Genomic DNA, 17,120 nt, shown 5'->3' on the forward strand with positions numbered 1-17,120 from the left:
AGGAGGCTAAAGACCATGGGCTCTAGCGTCTGTTGCTTGAGCACCTTTACGGTTCAGAGGAGTGAGGTTTACCTGCACAGAACTTACTAGCTGGCCTCCGTTACAACTGAACTACAAAGGACTCCTCAGTTAAGATCCTGAAGTTTGTACACGACACCACACTTATCTGACTCATTCAGGGTGGTGACGAGTCTGCTTACAGACATGAAGTTGAGGAGTTGGCTGTCTGGTGCAGTTACAACAACCTGGAGCTCAACACGCTCAAAACAGTGGAGATGATAGTGGACTGCAGGAAAACCCCCCTGAGCATCATGGACAGCATTGTGGCAGCAGTGGAGTCATCCAGGTTCCTGGGCAGCACATCTCTCAGGACCTGAAGTGGGACACTCACATTGACTCCATTGTCAAAAAAGCTCAACAAAGGCTGTACTTCCTTCGTCAACTGAGGAAGTTCAACCTCCCAAAGGAGCTGCTGAAACAGTTCAACATTTCCATCATTGAATCAGTCATCTGCACGTCAATAACTGTCTGGTTTAGCTCAGCTACCAAATCCAATCTCCGAAGACTACGTCGAATAGTTCGGACTGCTGAGTGAATCTCTGGTACAACCCTCCCTACTATCCAAGAACTGTACTTATCCAGAGCGAGCAGAAGAGCTGCCAAAACCACTCTGGACCCCTCACACCCAGCACACTGCCTCTTTGAACTTTTACATTCTGGTCGACGCTACAGAGCACTGCGCACCAGAACAACCCGACACAGAAACAGTTTCCTCCCTCAGGCAATCCATCTCATGAACACTTTAAAGGATTCGGATTTCTGCTTTCCAATCGGTCTCCTCATGGACCAACGTTTATCCTTTTCAACATCCTGTTTCTCAGTATTTAACTTTGAATTGATTTTAATTAATGAATAAGTTAACACATTGCTTAATATAAGAATGTTCAGTGCATTTGCCTGTCTCTTTATACCTATTTTCAGGAGCCAGCAAACTAGGTCAGCTGAACGCTATTGGTTTACAGAGATACGTCATTCGCTTACACAACAAGCCAGAATGAAAAATTACAGCGAGATTACAGCGGAATTATATATACATATAATAACGAGCCATGGTCGATCCAGGCTCAAACAAACCTAGTCGTCATCTTAATAAACAGCCTCAAAGCCATGGAGTAGAGCAGAATCTACCCTGTGCCTCGTAGTTTTTTACGACCCAGTATGAAGCGAGAGCGGTTTCGCTTTCTTGCTTGCGCTCGCAGCGTGTCTATATCTGAAATAACAAACTTCTTGAGCTCATGATACTAGGTCAGAGGTCACAGAGACCTTGAGTGGAACTGAGGGCTGAGGACTGGAAGCAACTGTTTCTATTGTTATTTCTACGAGTTAATACTATCTAAAATGTCTAAAAGTGATTTTACTGTTTTTACGGTTAATTATTTTAAAAGTGATTCCATTTTTTATTCAAGATAGACTTTGTGTAGTAAGGATATTACAACTGCCTGAATGTAGATTCTACCGGTTTTTAACCAGTTTTGATAAAGACGGCTGAGAATACACTCAGCCTTGGATAAGAAACAGATTATACTTTAAGTGTGTGTGTTCTATTTGATTGTAGATCCGTTTCACAGGTCTGGAGTCAGCTCTAATCAGTCTAAGGGATGTCTGACGTTTATGCTTAAGATATTGTTCAGAATATACGCACAAACCCCACGTGGAAATTTTCCTAGTCTATCTGTGTTTTAACCAATCAGGTTAGAACACCTGTATGTGTGACGCAGTTAATGACGTTATGTGAGAGTATAATTGTTATTGATTAGTGATTGTAAGCAGAGCGGTCTAGGAACTCATTGCGAGTGTTGAAGCTGGCTTCTGTTGATGTAACTGCAAACTATCTTCAGTAAACTTGATTTATTTATTTAAATCTCTGACTCCGGCTCTTCTTCATCTACCAGACTGGTCATTCTTTGGGTCGAACTGTAAACTATCCCTACAACTTGATAATACTAATCGTGGAACCAACATCACTACTTGCCACACACTTTTATACACATGTACACTTATTTTACAACACACTTTACATGCCAATTTGCACATAACAGCAACACAGTTAACATTGTTGTAACGACTGGGGGGAGTGACACTCACAACAGAAGGTAAGATCCAATATGCAGGTTTATTCAATGTCAGGCAAGCAGTGGTCATCAGGTGCAAACGGGTATCTATAGACAGTCCAGAATCATGAACGATAATAATAATAATTCCTTACATTTATATAGCGCTTTTCTGGGCACTCAAAGCGCTTTACACACAATGGGGGGATCTCCTCATCCACCACCAGTGTGCAGCATCCACCTGGATGACAAGACGGCAGCCATTTTGCGCCAGACCGCACACCACACACCAGCTGATTGGTGGAGAGGAGACAGCGATGAAGCCAATTGGAATATGGGGATGGTTAGGAGGCCATGATGGACAAAGGCCAGTGGGCAGATTTGGCCTGGATGCCGGGGTTAAACCCCTACTCTTTTCGAAGGACATCCTGGGATTTTTAACGACCACAGAGAGTCGGGACCTCGGTTTAACGTCTCATCCGAAAGACGGCGCTCACTGAGCAGTTTAGCGTCCCCGTCACTATACTGGGGCATTAGGACCCACACAGACCGCAGGTTGGGCGCCCCCTGCTGGCCTCACTAACACCACTTCCGGCAGCAACCTAGCTTTCCCATGTGGTCTCCCATCCAGGTACTGACCGGGCGCAGCCCTGCTTAGCTTCAGTGGGCGGCCATGTGAGAGTTGCAGAGAGCTAGCTGCCGGCAACGATAAACAGGCAAAAGGTCGAAAGTCAGGCGGCTAAACTAGAGAACAAGGGTGACAAGGCTAAGGTCTAACACGGAGAAAACAAGACAGGGAAACGCGTTGTAATGATGCAAACACAACTCGGCAAACTGGAAGCGTGAAAGAGTGGCTTATGAATGGAGTGATATCAGTCTGTGACAAGGTTCAGCTGGTGATTGCAATCAGGATAGATGAATGAGCAGGCGTGCGTGTCTGGGAGCAGTGCATGTATGAATGTGTAGTCCTGGGGAATGCGGAAATGTAGTCCTGAGAGTTCGTGTGAGAACCAGCGATCTCTGGAAAGCGATCGCTGGTTGTGTGACAATTGTATATAGTAATACACCTGTACATACACTTGTCAATGTGTATATTTGCATTCACTACTTACTTGTTTTTAAAATATATTTATTATGGGTTTTTTTTTGTCCTGTCTCTGTAATTCTGTTGCACTGTAGAAGCTCTGTCACGTAAACAAATTCCTCAAATGTGTGAACACACCTGGCAATAAAGCTCTTTCTGATTCTGATTAAATACAGTCAGATTGTTGTAATCCTGCTGTGCTCCTTACAGAGCCAAATGTGTAAATACTTATTATTCAAAAGGGATTTCTTATGATAGAAGTCCTCAAACGGTAGAACAAGGGTGGCCAACTCTCTTCCTGGAGAGCCACCTTCCTGCAGATTTCAGTTGCAACCCATATCAAACATACCTGCCTGTAATTATCACGTGGTGTTCAGGTCCTAATACGTTTATTTCACGCGGCCGCCATTTTACAGAACCAAAGCGAGGCTGCGGTGGGAGGAAACCCGGAAGTATAGGACCAGCACTGTAAACATTGCAGTAACATGCCGTGTACTACAAACCTCCAGCTGTTGCTGAGATTTCAAAATGCAGAAATGGTGTAACCATCACTTTAATATTATTCAGTAAGTTTATTTTAAACAATTAAAAGCAATTTAGCATCAAACAAGATCACAATCTCAGTGATGCGCTTAAGTGTCCTAAGCTTCAGCTCATGGCACCAGTTAAACACCATGAGGACGCTTTCCTGCTTCAGCCTATGTAACCCGGTGAGCGCTAAAACACTGCAGTCCTCTGCAGCACATCCTCGTGTTGTCTGTGATAGTGTTGTCCCGGTACTGAAGTTTTAAACCTGGCTTTTTCCCGCTAACATGGAAGCGCTGCTGAGCGCGGATGACTCGACTGATGTTTCACGGCTTCACGGTATCTGTGTTTGGTTTGCGCTCAGTTTACCGCTCTTCACTCAGTGCAAGCACAGACACACGGACTGGAGCGCGAAGCAGCCGTCAAGATCAGTCGAGTCATCAAGCAGATCGCTCGGCTCGTCTGTGTTTGTGCTCAGTATACATCGGTGGGTGAACTGACGACCTTCTCGGCCAATCACAATCATTTCTGTTGAACACGTGAACACAATGGCAAATCAGCGCTGTTTTAGGAAAGCCATCAACAGTGCCTTAAATGTTAGCGCGAAAGTGCCGGTCTTTCTTTTAATTCAGTATCGTGACGAGTCTAATATAGTGAAAGAATCAGTTTATTAACTTGAGTTTGATTAATGGCATCTAAAACGTGGTTTTGGGAAAGAAAACGTTAGCTAACTGGTGCCATTTCCCTTAACTTAGCTGAAAATGAGCTCTGATATCCCTTTTTACATTCACCATTCATTCAGAACGGACCTTCGGGTCACCCGGAAGGCGGAGAAATTATAAATTTGTGTCGCTTTATCTTCGCTGATAAGATATATAGCCAGTTACAAAACATTCCCATGTAACTCCCAATGATACTTCCGAGTTTCTTCCCACCGCAGCCTCGATTTCGCTTTTGAAAATGGCGGCCACGTGAAATTAGTTTATTAATTGGTTCAGGTGTGTTTGATATGGGTAGCAACTGAAATCTGCAGGAAGGTGGCTCTCCAGGAACAGGGTTGGCAACCCCTGCTGTAGAAGAAAACCAACCTGATTGTTCCTCTGGATCTTCATGTTTGACTGTGAATGTTTCTTCAATCTTCACATCTTCACTCTCCTCTTTAATAAATGCCATCTTTATAGCCGTGTTCAGATCAGTCGCTTCAACAGGAGTTTTTCTATGCGTTAAGGAGGAGAATAATCGACAAGAAGAGCTCAGGTAAGACAATCAGTCTCAGTTAAAGACAGTAAAATAATGTCATTCAATATAAGTTAAAAGAATAAATAAAATTAATAACGCTGTGCAATATCTACAGCAAAAAAATCTGCTTATGCAGATTAAATCCTGAGTGTATTCTGTACTACAATAATATTTAACACACCTATAATGTTGCGGAACAAACATGTCACTAATTGTTATATTTAATCTGATTTTTTTTTAAATAATGTACTTTTAATATGTGATGTTGTCAGGAGAACAACCGCATGAACTACACTTCACTTGTTGAATATTATTAACAGACTTTAGGCAAAAAAGTGTAAGATGAAGGTGTATTAATAAATAAATAATGTTTTTGTCATGACTCATTTGCTTTAATAAACAGCGTTAAAAACTAAAGTTAATTTCAGAGATTTGTTCAATCAGCTGCTGTTTATAAATACCAGTAACTTTAGTGTTGTTGTTGTCAGTTCAGCTTCAGTTAGTCTCGGATGTCATTTAATGTTTCGCAATGCAACAGTCGATGACAAATTACTATTTTAGCAAAACATATAAACGTTATCATTAACTTTACGTAGTTTTTATCGATGTATACACTTTGAAAGCTTGCAAAACAAACCTGCTGTTGAATCCCAAACACATGAGAGCGGCGCAGCCTTGTGACGTCATACTACCACACCAAAATAAAAGTCTCCATCATCATTTTAATTCGGATAGAATTCCACACAGGCAAACAAGAAGACAATGAATAAATATTGGCGAAATTGAAATAATTTATACAAATCCAATTACATATTTTCAGATTAATCAAAACTTAAATTTGGAGAAATAAATAAATATATTATTAAATTATTTATTGTTAAAGATTAATATTTCTCAACAATGTTTGCTGAAATGTTTCTTCAACTAATGGTTTACAGTATTACGAATCAGATTTTACTTCGTGCAAAAGGCATTACGGATACAAATTGATAACAAACGCATGGTCTTTTCTTGAACTCGTTAATTTTAGTGGTAATATTTATTGATTTAAGTCATTATAAGTATACCACAGTGTTTGCACTATTAAATAATGTGGTTAATTAATTGTTGCCTATTATATTTTCAGAATATATGATAGTATGTTTACCTAAACTCCTCTTTTAAATAACATTCAGTGTGTAGATGCAGGAATCAGTTGATCAATTATCAGTTTAACAACCTTCTTACAGTACAACAGTACAGTAATCTGGGCATGATTATTAGAGACGCCAGTTATAAACACAACCACAGTGTGTGATACAAACACAGCTTTATTAACTATGTTAAACACTCGGGGACAGATTAACTAATTTAATAGTTGTAAAAACACTGTAAGAATTGACTTAACATTTCCAGTGCACAAGTAGCGCTAAAATGCGTAGCCATTTTTATTTACACCTGCCCTTATTGACTCTGCATTTGTAGGAGTTTCCATATCAGAATTTTTCACCACAGCGGAATGAACCGTCAACTATTCCGACATGTTTTATGCAGCAGATGCCCTTCCAGCTGCAACCGAGTACTGGAAAACACCCATACACTCTTGCATTCACACACAGTAGTACACTACGACCAATTGTATTTACCCAATTCACCTATAGCGCAGGTGTTTGGACTGTGGGAGAAACGGGAGCACCTGCAGCAGGGGTGTCTAAACTCTGTCCTGGAGAGTTTAGCTCCAGCCCTAATCAAACAGACCTGAACCAAGATCCTAAAATTTCTATATTAGGTGATATCAGTTCACTTCCGTTGACCTACCACAGCAGCTATTTTATTTTGCTTGCAATCACTGCAGCTAAAAATTGCATACTTTAAAAAAGGAAATCTGAGAACCCCCTTGAGAAAAAACACTGGATCAATGAGCTCGTATCTTATAGTACTCCTGAGAAAATATTGTATTCTGTCAACAAAAGCCTACTGACTTTGATTATATTTGGGGACCATTTCTGGACACATTACCTCTGTTAGACTTTAATAACATTATTTCACATAACGGTTGTTAGTAGGGATGTAACGGTATTGTAAATACCGTCATACCGCAATATAAATTTTTTTCGATATTACCGTAGTCGCATGACTCGGTAAAACAATAGGTCTTCTGAGAAAATTTGCTCAGGCGAATGAAGCGAACGGGAGGTAGCGAAAACTACAATTCCCATCAGCCCATGCTTGGCCATAATCCATTGCGGTCTGTTGTCGCTACAGATCCAGTAATGCGGAAATGGAGTGTGCTGCTAGAAGCGGGGATGAAAAAGAGCTGGAAAACCCTAAAGCGGGTGTTGTCGCCGCGCGCGTACTGAATAGTGGTGTTGTTGCGCGTGTTCTGATCAGCTGTGTTGTCGCGCGAGTTCTTATCAGCTGTGTTGTCGCGCGCGTACTAAATAGCGGTGTTGTTGCGCGTGTTCTGATCAGCTGTGTTGTCGCGCGAGTTCTTATCAGCTGTGTTGTCGCGCGCGTACTAAATAGCGGTGTTGTTGCGCGTGTTCTGATCAGCTGTGTTGTCGCGCGAGTTCTTATCAGCTGTGTTGTCGCGCGAGTTCTTATCAGCTGTGTTGTCGCGCGCGTTCTGATCAGCTGTGTTGTCGCGCGCATACTGTGAAGCGGGACGGAGGGTCTGTCGCGTCGCGGGGGCACTTTTGATCATTTTGGAAGGGAACTTTCTATCCAAGACTAAAAAGGGCATGTGCACTGTACAGGTTGAGCACTGTGTGTGCACGTGCCTGCAAGTTGGGGAATACGACTAATAATCAGTCATGGGGACTGCAGAAACACAGCACACTGTTCAGATTGATGCAGACGTGAGATCTCTATCTTACTCATGGTTTGTCTTCTCAAGTGGGGGAAAGACAATGCACAACGTTACCCACTGCTGTCAACCTGGGCCAAGTCATATCTCTCTTGTCCCAGAAACCTCAGTCCCAAATGAGAGGGGTTTTTTCTGTTGCAGGGGACATTGTAAATACCCAGAGATACCAGCTTTTACCAGATCATATTTATATGATAATTTTCCTTTAAACCCATCTCTATCTAAGTGAGTGAGTGATTAAATGTTGAATGTGATGAGTTTTCAACAATACTAAATTGAAACTTTATTTTTTTTACATGGTTTAATATTTTTTGTTATTAAAATTGAAGTTCCTGTTTCAAAGCTTACAGATAGATGGCTAATTTGTATGTCATTGACACTTTTGGCACTTTTTTGGAGTATTTTCATAAGTTTTGTTTTTTCCTGTAAATTATTCAATAAATACCGTACCGTGACATTAATACCGAGGTATTACCGTACCGTGAAATTCTGATACCGTTACATCCCTAGTTGTTAGGTTTGCTAGTGTTTCTTGTTGTTGTTTTTACTGTCTCTTATTGTTTCTAATTTAATGTTTTATAATGTATGTAAATGTAACTTATTTGTGCATCATTCTGGACATTACTGTTTTTATTTATTATTATCATCAACCATTGCAACTTTCTTACGTAACATCACAATGAGTGACAACATTTGTGACAATTATACCTTGTATGGATGGGGGGGTGTACTTGTATTTTTTATTTTTTAAATTTATTTATTTATTTTTTGTCATTATTATTTGTCTTTGCTAATTGTTAAAAAAAAAAAGTCCTGATATTCCTTGTAATTCCACATTCTACACAATGTTATGTATATTGTCAATAAATATACTTATCAAAAAAATTAAATAAAAAAACAGACATGAACCAGCTTATTAAGCTCTAACTAGATATACTAGAAGACCTGTTGGAGCTCTTTCAGGACCGAAATTGGTGACCCCTGGTATAAGCCCTTGAGCCAATTCTAAATGGCTGAGATTTCCGATTCGGACAGGTTTTTAGCTCTGCAATATGCCAGTGAGTTCCAACACAGGTAATCAGTCTCTTTCTAGGAATACTAGACACTTCCAGAGAGGTGCGTTGAAGGAAGTTGGAGCTAAACTATGCAGGACACCGGCCCTCCAGGACCAAGTTTGGACACCCCTGGGATAAGCCGAAACCACTTAGGTCTTGCGTTGGACTTTGGTTTTTTGTTTCCGACCGGCGCCGTGAATACTTTTAATGTGGAAATCAAGACTTCCTTTTTGAGTGAAAGAGTGTCCACATTGCGAGCATATGAACGGTTTCTCTCCAGTGTGAACTCTCGTGTGAATGTCAAGATTCAGTTTCTGAATGAAACTCTTGTCACACACTGAGCATTTGTAAGGCCTCTCTCCGGTGTGAACTCTCATGTGGATTTTAAGCCTATGTTTATAGGAAAAACTCTTTCCGCACTGTTCGCAGGTGAAAGGCTTCTCTCCGGTGTGCACTCTCGTGTGGTGACTAAGCGTTGAATTTCGAGCGAAGCTCTTCCCGCACTGACGGCAGGTGTACGGTTTCTCTCCGGTGTGAACTCTCATGTGACAACATAATTTCTGTTTTATACGGAAACTCATTCCGCATTGTTGGCATGTGAAAGGTTTCTCTCCGGTGTGAATTCTCGTGTGATTGTTAAGATCATGTTTTTGAGGAAAACCCTTTCCACAGTGTTGGCATTTGTAAGGTTTCTCTCCGGTGTGAAGTCTGATGTGACCAGCGAGGTTTGACTTTTGTCTGAAAGCTTTTCCACACTGTTGGCAGGTAAAAGGTCTCTCTCCGGTGTGAACTCTCATGTGGATGGTAAAGCTTGTTTTTTTCCTGTAAATCTTCCCACAGTGTTGACAATGATAATGTTTAAGTTTGGTTTCCTTAGGATTGTTAAGTAATGAAGTCTCTTCATTTGGGGTGTATTTATCTTCCGTATGTAATGACTGGTCTTTCTCTTCTATTTCCTTCAGCTCTTGCTCTTGTTTTAGCACCAACACGTCTAAAGACAAAAGAACACTAGTCACAAACAACTAACATGAAAACCAGCATCAAAGTTTTCAGCCATAAAACACCAAAAGGATGCTAGATCAAGGACTAATGTACAACATTTAACCACAGAAAAAATAAACATGTTGTTTTTACTTAAACAAGGGGTGTCAAACCTTCTGGAGGACCACTGCCCTGCAGAGTTTAGTTCCAACCCTGCTTCAACACACTTAGCTTTAAGTTTCAAACAACCCTGAAGGACTCGATTAGTTTAACCAACTGTGTTTAATTAGGGTTGGAACTAAACTGTGCAGAGCTGCGGCCCTCCAGAAACTGAGCTTAACAACTGTGACTTGGTAACCAGAATAAACTTATGGTATTGCTATACCAGGGGTGTCAAACTCAGATCTTAAAGGGTCACGAAACACCAAAACACATTTTTTGAGCTGTTGACAGTCGTATATGTGTCCCACACTGCTAAAAACACTATTAGGACACCTATATTTCACTAAAAAGTGTAAATTGGTTGTTTTTGCGTTATTTCAAGCTAATTCGTACTTCGGGTTTGAAACGAATTTTTGAAGCTGCGTCACGGTCATGACATAATATCGTGTATTCCAGCGTGCAGACTGGGCGTCTGTGCCAGAGTGAGTCTTATTACGTCTTACAGTGTGATGCATTAATGCATGAGTAAAGCTTGGTTCAAACCAATCAGCGCGCTCTATTGTGCAACTTCATTAATATTCATTACTGTCACAGTGTTTACACGACACTCACACCACGTTGTGTTGGCAAAACAAGCGTGAAGTGTTGCTTTTATAGTTTGCTGCCGTTACGTTTTGTTTTCATTTTCTCTCTGCTCAGCTGGAGTCACGCGTGGATTAACAGTGTACGCGACAACAATAACTTGCGTGTCTAAGGAGGATTATTGTTTACCTGAGAGCTGTTCTCATCTATAAACGCTGAGATCCGGATTCGCTTGTAGTCTCCTCTTAATAAAGACGCGCCTCTAGTTGCTGGTGATTGTCCTGTCTCTACAGATTTGGTAAGTGAGCAACCAGTGCTCTTTGTTTATTCAGTTTGTTTGTATTGAACTAAGTTAACTATTGAACCGAGTGTAAACATGTTAGCACCACAACCAAACTTTAACCTCGTGTAGGATTTTCACCGCATTTAGTGACCGGAATAAAACACGTGGCTTTCTGACGCTACCTGCCGTGTGCATCTAAGTTTCCGGGAAATGCGGAGGTTTTTTTTCTCTCATTCGCCGTGCGGTATCAAACATTGCATGAAAAATACACGCTTAGAGCAGTTCCTCGAATCAAATATCTAGTTTGTCGCGAGGGGCATGAATGAATTCCCTGAATGAAAGAGCCAAACTGCAGTTAAAGTCCACCATTTAATAATTTGGCAAATAATTCGACTACAGATGTCCATGTAGGTTAAACACCATCACTTTCTACTGTGTGTGTGTGTGTGTATTTTGACTCTGAAACTTGCACGTGCCCAAATAGACACTGCCACACCATCCCACTTTTCTTCCTCCGACACTCCCCCCTAAACAGAGCTGGACACGTCCACTTTTCTGACTTTTTCCATAGTAGAGGTGTGAAAACACCCTGCTGAAACGAGGGGGTTTCATGGCCCTTTAAAGGGCCGCAGCCCTACAATTTAGTTTCAACCCTGTTTTAACACACTTGCCTGTAGGTTTCAAACAAGCCTGAAGCACTTAGTTAGACAATAAGGAGTGCTTAATTAGAGTTGGTTAGATAAATAAAGAGAAGAGAACTATTATGCTGCGTTCACACCAGATGCGGAAGAAGCATCAAGCCCGAGTGATTTACATCTTAAGTCAATGCAAAGAAGCAAATAGACATCCTGCGGCGCGACACACACGAATGGTGTGAATAGCTTGAATGACGCGTTACACGCAAATTGAGCGCCAATTGCTCAAGTTCGAAAATCTGAACTTAAGCGGACATTCGCGCCGCATTAACCAATCAGGAGTGTAGAAAATATAATTCTTTTTTTTATTTCTCAGAGTTATTCTTGATTCTCTATTAGTATGCTGTGTATGCTTTGCCTTAAACCATTTACCTTACAGTCATTCTTTACTATATATATTTTTTTATATTCTTTACTATATTTTGTATGTTCTGTGAAATTATATGCCGACCAAAACTGGCCTTTGAGAATATGTATTTTGCATATTAATGAGGCAATAATGAATAACATGTGTCTCTCGCCTCTGATTTCCTGTGAAAAAGTATTGGAGCCTATGTAGGTCTCTAAGCATGTGCATTTAACTGGTCTTGTTGTTCTGTGCAGAAAAGAGGAACTAGAGATGGTGCCGAAAAGCTGACAGAGACACGGTTAGCATTGTATAACGGCTAGACTATCTTGCCGTATGCCCACAGCTCTGAACATCGAAATATTCATTTGTATTCAATAAATTACTTATCTTTTAAGCATTGAACAATTTCTCCTGAGTTTGAATTGAACACGTATGGAATAGAGAAAGATATTCCAACAGGAGCTTGCTCTTGTTGAGGCGTGATTATGACGTAGCACCTGCTGTTGATGTCCCGGGGAAAAATCCTCCAGCCTACACCAACAACAGTTCATCAAACTGTGCTCGGCTCAGTCAGACGCACCGCTGAAAGCTTCTGTCATCCAGGTTCAGTTTCTGGAGGAGTTGATGAGCTCACAGAGCTGGGTGCACCTCTGAAAGGATCTAGTGGGCTCAGACACGGCTCCAAATGAATCGACGCTGTTTTTCAGCCTTGATAAAGCAGATAACAAGTTATTTTCTCAATAAAATCCATGCTAGCCATTTAGCAACGAAGCTACAGTCACCGGGCATACAGATTGCTTGCCAATCACGCAAATCAGCGTCTGTTGTGAAGTGAATTTGATGTGCAAAAGAAGCAAGTTTGACGTGCAAATGAAGCAGAATTTGACGCTTGGATGAACGCGAGCAACTTAAATGTTCACGCGTCTATTTACGTGCCAATATCGTGATTTATCTGTGCATTCCGCGTCTGGTGTGAACACAGCATTAGAGAACTTAACTGTACAGAGCTGCAGCCCTCCAGGAACTGAGTTGGAACACCGATTTGTAGTAAGGGTTTGTAGTGAAATTGTGCTTACAGCGATGGACAAAATTACTACACCACATGGCATATTTAAGAGGTTTCAGTTATTTTTGTTGAATTATTTATTACAGTGAAGATGAATATCTACAAATTCATAATTTTGCTCTATAACCATAGAACAGAACAATCATAAGATCTGTTATTTGTGTCACAAATATAAGCAAGGCCTTTTTACTGTGAAACAGCCTCTTTCAGTATCATACAGCCCTGTAAGCAAACATAAAGGATGTTGATCATTCAGACCACAGGTGTCAAACTCAAATCGCTGGAGGGCCGCAACTCTGGACAGTTTAGTTCCAACCATAATTAAACACACCTGATCAAACTAATCGAGTCCTTCAGGCTTGTTTGATACCTGCTGACTCAAGACTGTACTCCAACATCCGGCACCAACCTCTTCCTTAAATTCATGGACGACATGACTGTGGTGTGTCTCATTAACAATAATGATGAGACAACCTACTGGAGTGAGGTGAGCAGGCTAGCTTCTTGGTGCAAGGTCAACAATCTCCACCTGAATGTAGAGGAGATGAAGGAGATTGTTTTGAACTTTAGGAGAGCACACACCCAGGAGGCTACACTAACCATCAATGGTGCTGCAGAAGAAAGAGTGAGTAGCACCAAGTTCCTGGAAGTGCACATCTCCGAAGACGTGTCTTGGAACCACAACACTGCATCCCTTACCAGAAAAGCTCAATAACACCTCTACTTCCACCGCAAACTGAAGAGAGCAAGAGCCCCACCTTCCAGAATCGACAGAGGTGCCATCGAGAGCATCCTGACCTGCTCCATCACCATGTGGTACGGAGCCTGCCTGGCATCATGACGGAAGACTCTGCAGCCGACAACAGCTGAGAGGATCACTGAATTAATTCTCACTGCCCTCTAAGACATCATTGTCTTACCTGAAAAGCAATCTGGATTGCAGGTGACCCATCCCACAGCTACTTCAGCCTGCTGCCATGAGGGAGGAAACTGAGAGTCTCTGGGCAAGAACCAGTAGGCTCAAGGACAGTTTCCTCCACCAGGCGGTCAGGAAACTCAACTCTCTCACAGGTCTACCTCCTTTGCTCCTCCTCTTGAGATAGGTGGGCTGAAGCAGGGATGGAACTAAACTCTGCAGGGCTGCAGCCTTCCAGGAACTAAGTTTGACACTCCTGATTTACAGGGTACATTTGAATGCTGAATGTCAGTGTCCTTTCTCACAACTTGTGTAAAAATCTCTGGAAGAATTACCTAATCCACTAATTAATAAGAATCCACACCTCACATTTCTAAAGGAGATCCAAGAAAAACTATTGTATGCCTCATTTCTACTAAGCAGATCAGTACAGCATGGTTTAAAGGTCACCCTGATTAAGCTTTCACTAGGTAATGGTGTACACCAGAAAGTTGCATTCAACGTCATTCTTGTTCGAAGAAGGAAGCCAACTGAACCGTTCACGTTTCACGTCTTTAGCACACTCAAGTCCATCATTACAAATGTCAAAGCATGGCAAAAGTGCACAAACAGAAAGAGGAAGCATTTCCAAAAGACGACATGTGAACGCCACCATAAACAACAATGGAGGACATACAGCAGATCCTGTTCTCCTTGGCTGTTTATCGCATGAAGACAACAATCGTGGTTCATTGTGCTGCATGCCATCATTTTAATATCATGGTATCCTGTGTCAACTGTTTTTAAAAATCTTGTTCCCTTGTGTTGTTGCAGGCACTAGGGATGGTTCCCTGTAGAATAGGAGTGCTCAAATTTGGTCCTGGAGGGCCGGTGTCCAGCAAAGTTTAGTTCCAACCCCGATCAGACATACCTAGCTAATCAAGCTCTTAAGCGACAGTCACACTTGACTTTTCGCCCCATAGACTCCCATTTATACGCATGCGAATGCGTCAAGCTAGTGCATCAAGTTTCGCAGTTCGCTGCTTTGCAAAGTTCAAGCTTGGTGAACTCTGACCTGAGAAATCGCATCACATGACTGTGTGAGACTAATCAAAGATCAAACCATGACCTCTCTGGACATAAATTTAAATATGAACCAATCTTTCGCTTTTTAAATGTCTAATCGTCATGTTTAATCCCGCCCCTTTTCGCATCGCCATGCAAGTGTAACCGTGGCATGATTAGGCTTTCTAAAAACCTCCACGCAAGTGTGTTGGATCTAAGGTCTGCAGGACACCAGCCTTCCAGGGCGGAGGTGGACTCCTCTGTTGTAGACAATAGAGTACAGCTGCCAACCACTAAGTAGTCAGCTTAGGACAAAGCGCATGAGAGAGTAAGACCAGCGATCTTACGTGCATGAAATAGTGCACATTAAGACAAGTTTTGCTTGCTACACAACTGAAAACGTGCTAAATAAGATACAGTTTTTAGTTTGGAATTGTAGTATTATAAAGTACTATAAAGTTTTCTAACTGGCGAATGTCATGATGTAGTGCAGGGGTGTCAAACTCATTTTAGGTCAGGGGCCGCATGGTATAAAATCTTTTCTCAGGTGGGCCGGATCCCGAGGGGTTGGGGAGGGGGACTGAACTCGTACAAAATAGCCAGTAAACTGACAAAACGGAAAACAGTTTCCTCGTGAGATCACCTCAGTGTGCCGGGCTTCCCACAGGTATACTTGCAGTGGTAGCAACACCTTTTTCCAACAGCACATTAAATGGTCAACTACATGTAACAAACAAAAAATAATGTGATTTTTAACTTGATTTTTAATTATTATGACACTGTTAAACACCTTTTCTTTTCAATGGGTTAAAGTTATTTTAAAAAGGCTGTTGAAATAATAGAAATCCACTATTTCTCTTTTATGCTATTTAGGAGCCATGTGCACCCACTGACAGGTAAAGGGTGCTCTGCTCTCTCTCAAGTTGCTATATTGGAATGACATATACAGTATTGTCAAAGCATTTTAGATATATATAAAGTATGTAATAAATTAGCATCATTAAATTAAAAAAATTGTCAGCAAATGAGAAATAAATATCAGAAAAAAAATAAAAACAGCCATTATTGCAAACAATTAAAACAAATAATAGAATAAAAATGTATTAATTAATTAGCAAATTAGTTGATTAACCATTTCTGATGGTGTACAAATATTCTACGCCATTCTAGATGTCATAGTTTATCTGAATCGTTTGTTAAATGATTAATCATTTGATGTTTCTCTCGCGGCTGTGCGCGCGCAGTCAGCTGCGAAATGCTAATGCAAAACGCATACAAATAACGGCAACTTTAGAATGCGAATGTAAAACCTGAATTCTGGACATTTTAGGAGATTCAGAAACTACGGTCGGATGCATTTTGGCGGAAAAGGCGCGTCTCAGTGAATCTGCAGAGCATGTGACAGCTTCTGTGTGACAGATTGCGCGCACACAAAACCAGCAACAGGAAACGCGCAGAGCGAGAGAAGATTTGGTTAATCGATCGCGAATGTTTTCGTTTTCTTGGACGGACACGAAAATACGTATGAGGTCTTTCTCTCTGAGATGGCTGTCATACTGACGCTGATTCAGGGTTCTGGATGGGATGAAATTAAGTTCGCTATTGCGCCATCCAGTGGACACAATTGGAACAGCAGTATATTTTATTGAATAAATTTCAAAATCATTTCGAGGGCCGCATTAAATTTGTTTCATTTATTTATTAAATTTAGTTTGTGGGCCTAATCCAGCCCGCGGGCCGTTCGTTTGACACCCCTGATCTAGTGGGTTGTTCATAATAGGCGCGCGTTCATGATATCAGGAGGCGTGCCTTTGGATGGCAGCGGTGGGACTGTGTTTTCAAAGATATTATGCTAATGGATAGCATTTTGACAGATCACCTACTGCACCTTAAAGGCTGATTTATACTTCTGCGTCAAACGCAGGCGTATGCTACGGCGCTGACGCATAGCCCTTCGCCGTGGCCGTCGCTGACGTGCACCTCTCAAAAAATGTAACTACACGTCGCAAGGACGCGTAGCGTAAGCTCTGTGATTGGTCGGCTTGGTATCGCTGACGAGTCTGGGCGGGACCGAGAGCCGCGTGAATGGTGCGACCCTGATGGAGCGATTGTTTACAAGTGTGGAGTCCCATGAAGGAGCTCCGGATGGAAAGTTTTGTTTTGTGTTTACCTCATAGTTAAAG

At 41.6% G+C, this 17,120-nt stretch overlaps 1 protein-coding gene and 2 long non-coding RNA genes across 3 annotated transcripts in view; 2 read left to right on the forward strand and 1 right to left on the reverse strand.

Annotated features, from left to right (window-relative positions):
• Positions 1–17,120, forward strand: part of LOC147845268 (uncharacterized) — a 143,731-nt gene that overhangs the window by 94,562 nt on the left and 32,049 nt on the right. The gene's annotated exons all lie outside the window — the stretch shown is intronic.
• LOC148682385 (uncharacterized) lies at positions 5,669–8,668 on the forward strand. Its single transcript, XR_015942954.1, has 2 exons — positions 5,669–7,304; positions 7,492–8,668. It is a non-coding gene; the product is annotated as an uncharacterized LOC148682385 (long non-coding RNA).
• The window catches only part of LOC148682386 (uncharacterized), a 104,326-nt gene continuing 93,457 nt past the window's right edge, over positions 6,252–17,120 (reverse strand). The window contains exon 9 of the mRNA XM_088650223.1: positions 6,252–9,681. Coding sequence (XP_088506349.1) covers positions 9,009–9,681 — 673 coding nt within the window. The 3' untranslated portion in view covers positions 6,252–9,008. The remainder of the gene's footprint in view (positions 9,682–17,120) is intronic.

This window comes from Danio rerio, chromosome 4 (genome assembly GCF_052040795.2).
Source record: "Danio rerio strain M-AB ecotype USA chromosome 4, GRCz13ab, whole genome shotgun sequence".
In the NCBI taxonomy this organism is placed as follows: domain Eukaryota; kingdom Metazoa; phylum Chordata; class Actinopteri; order Cypriniformes; family Danionidae; genus Danio; species Danio rerio.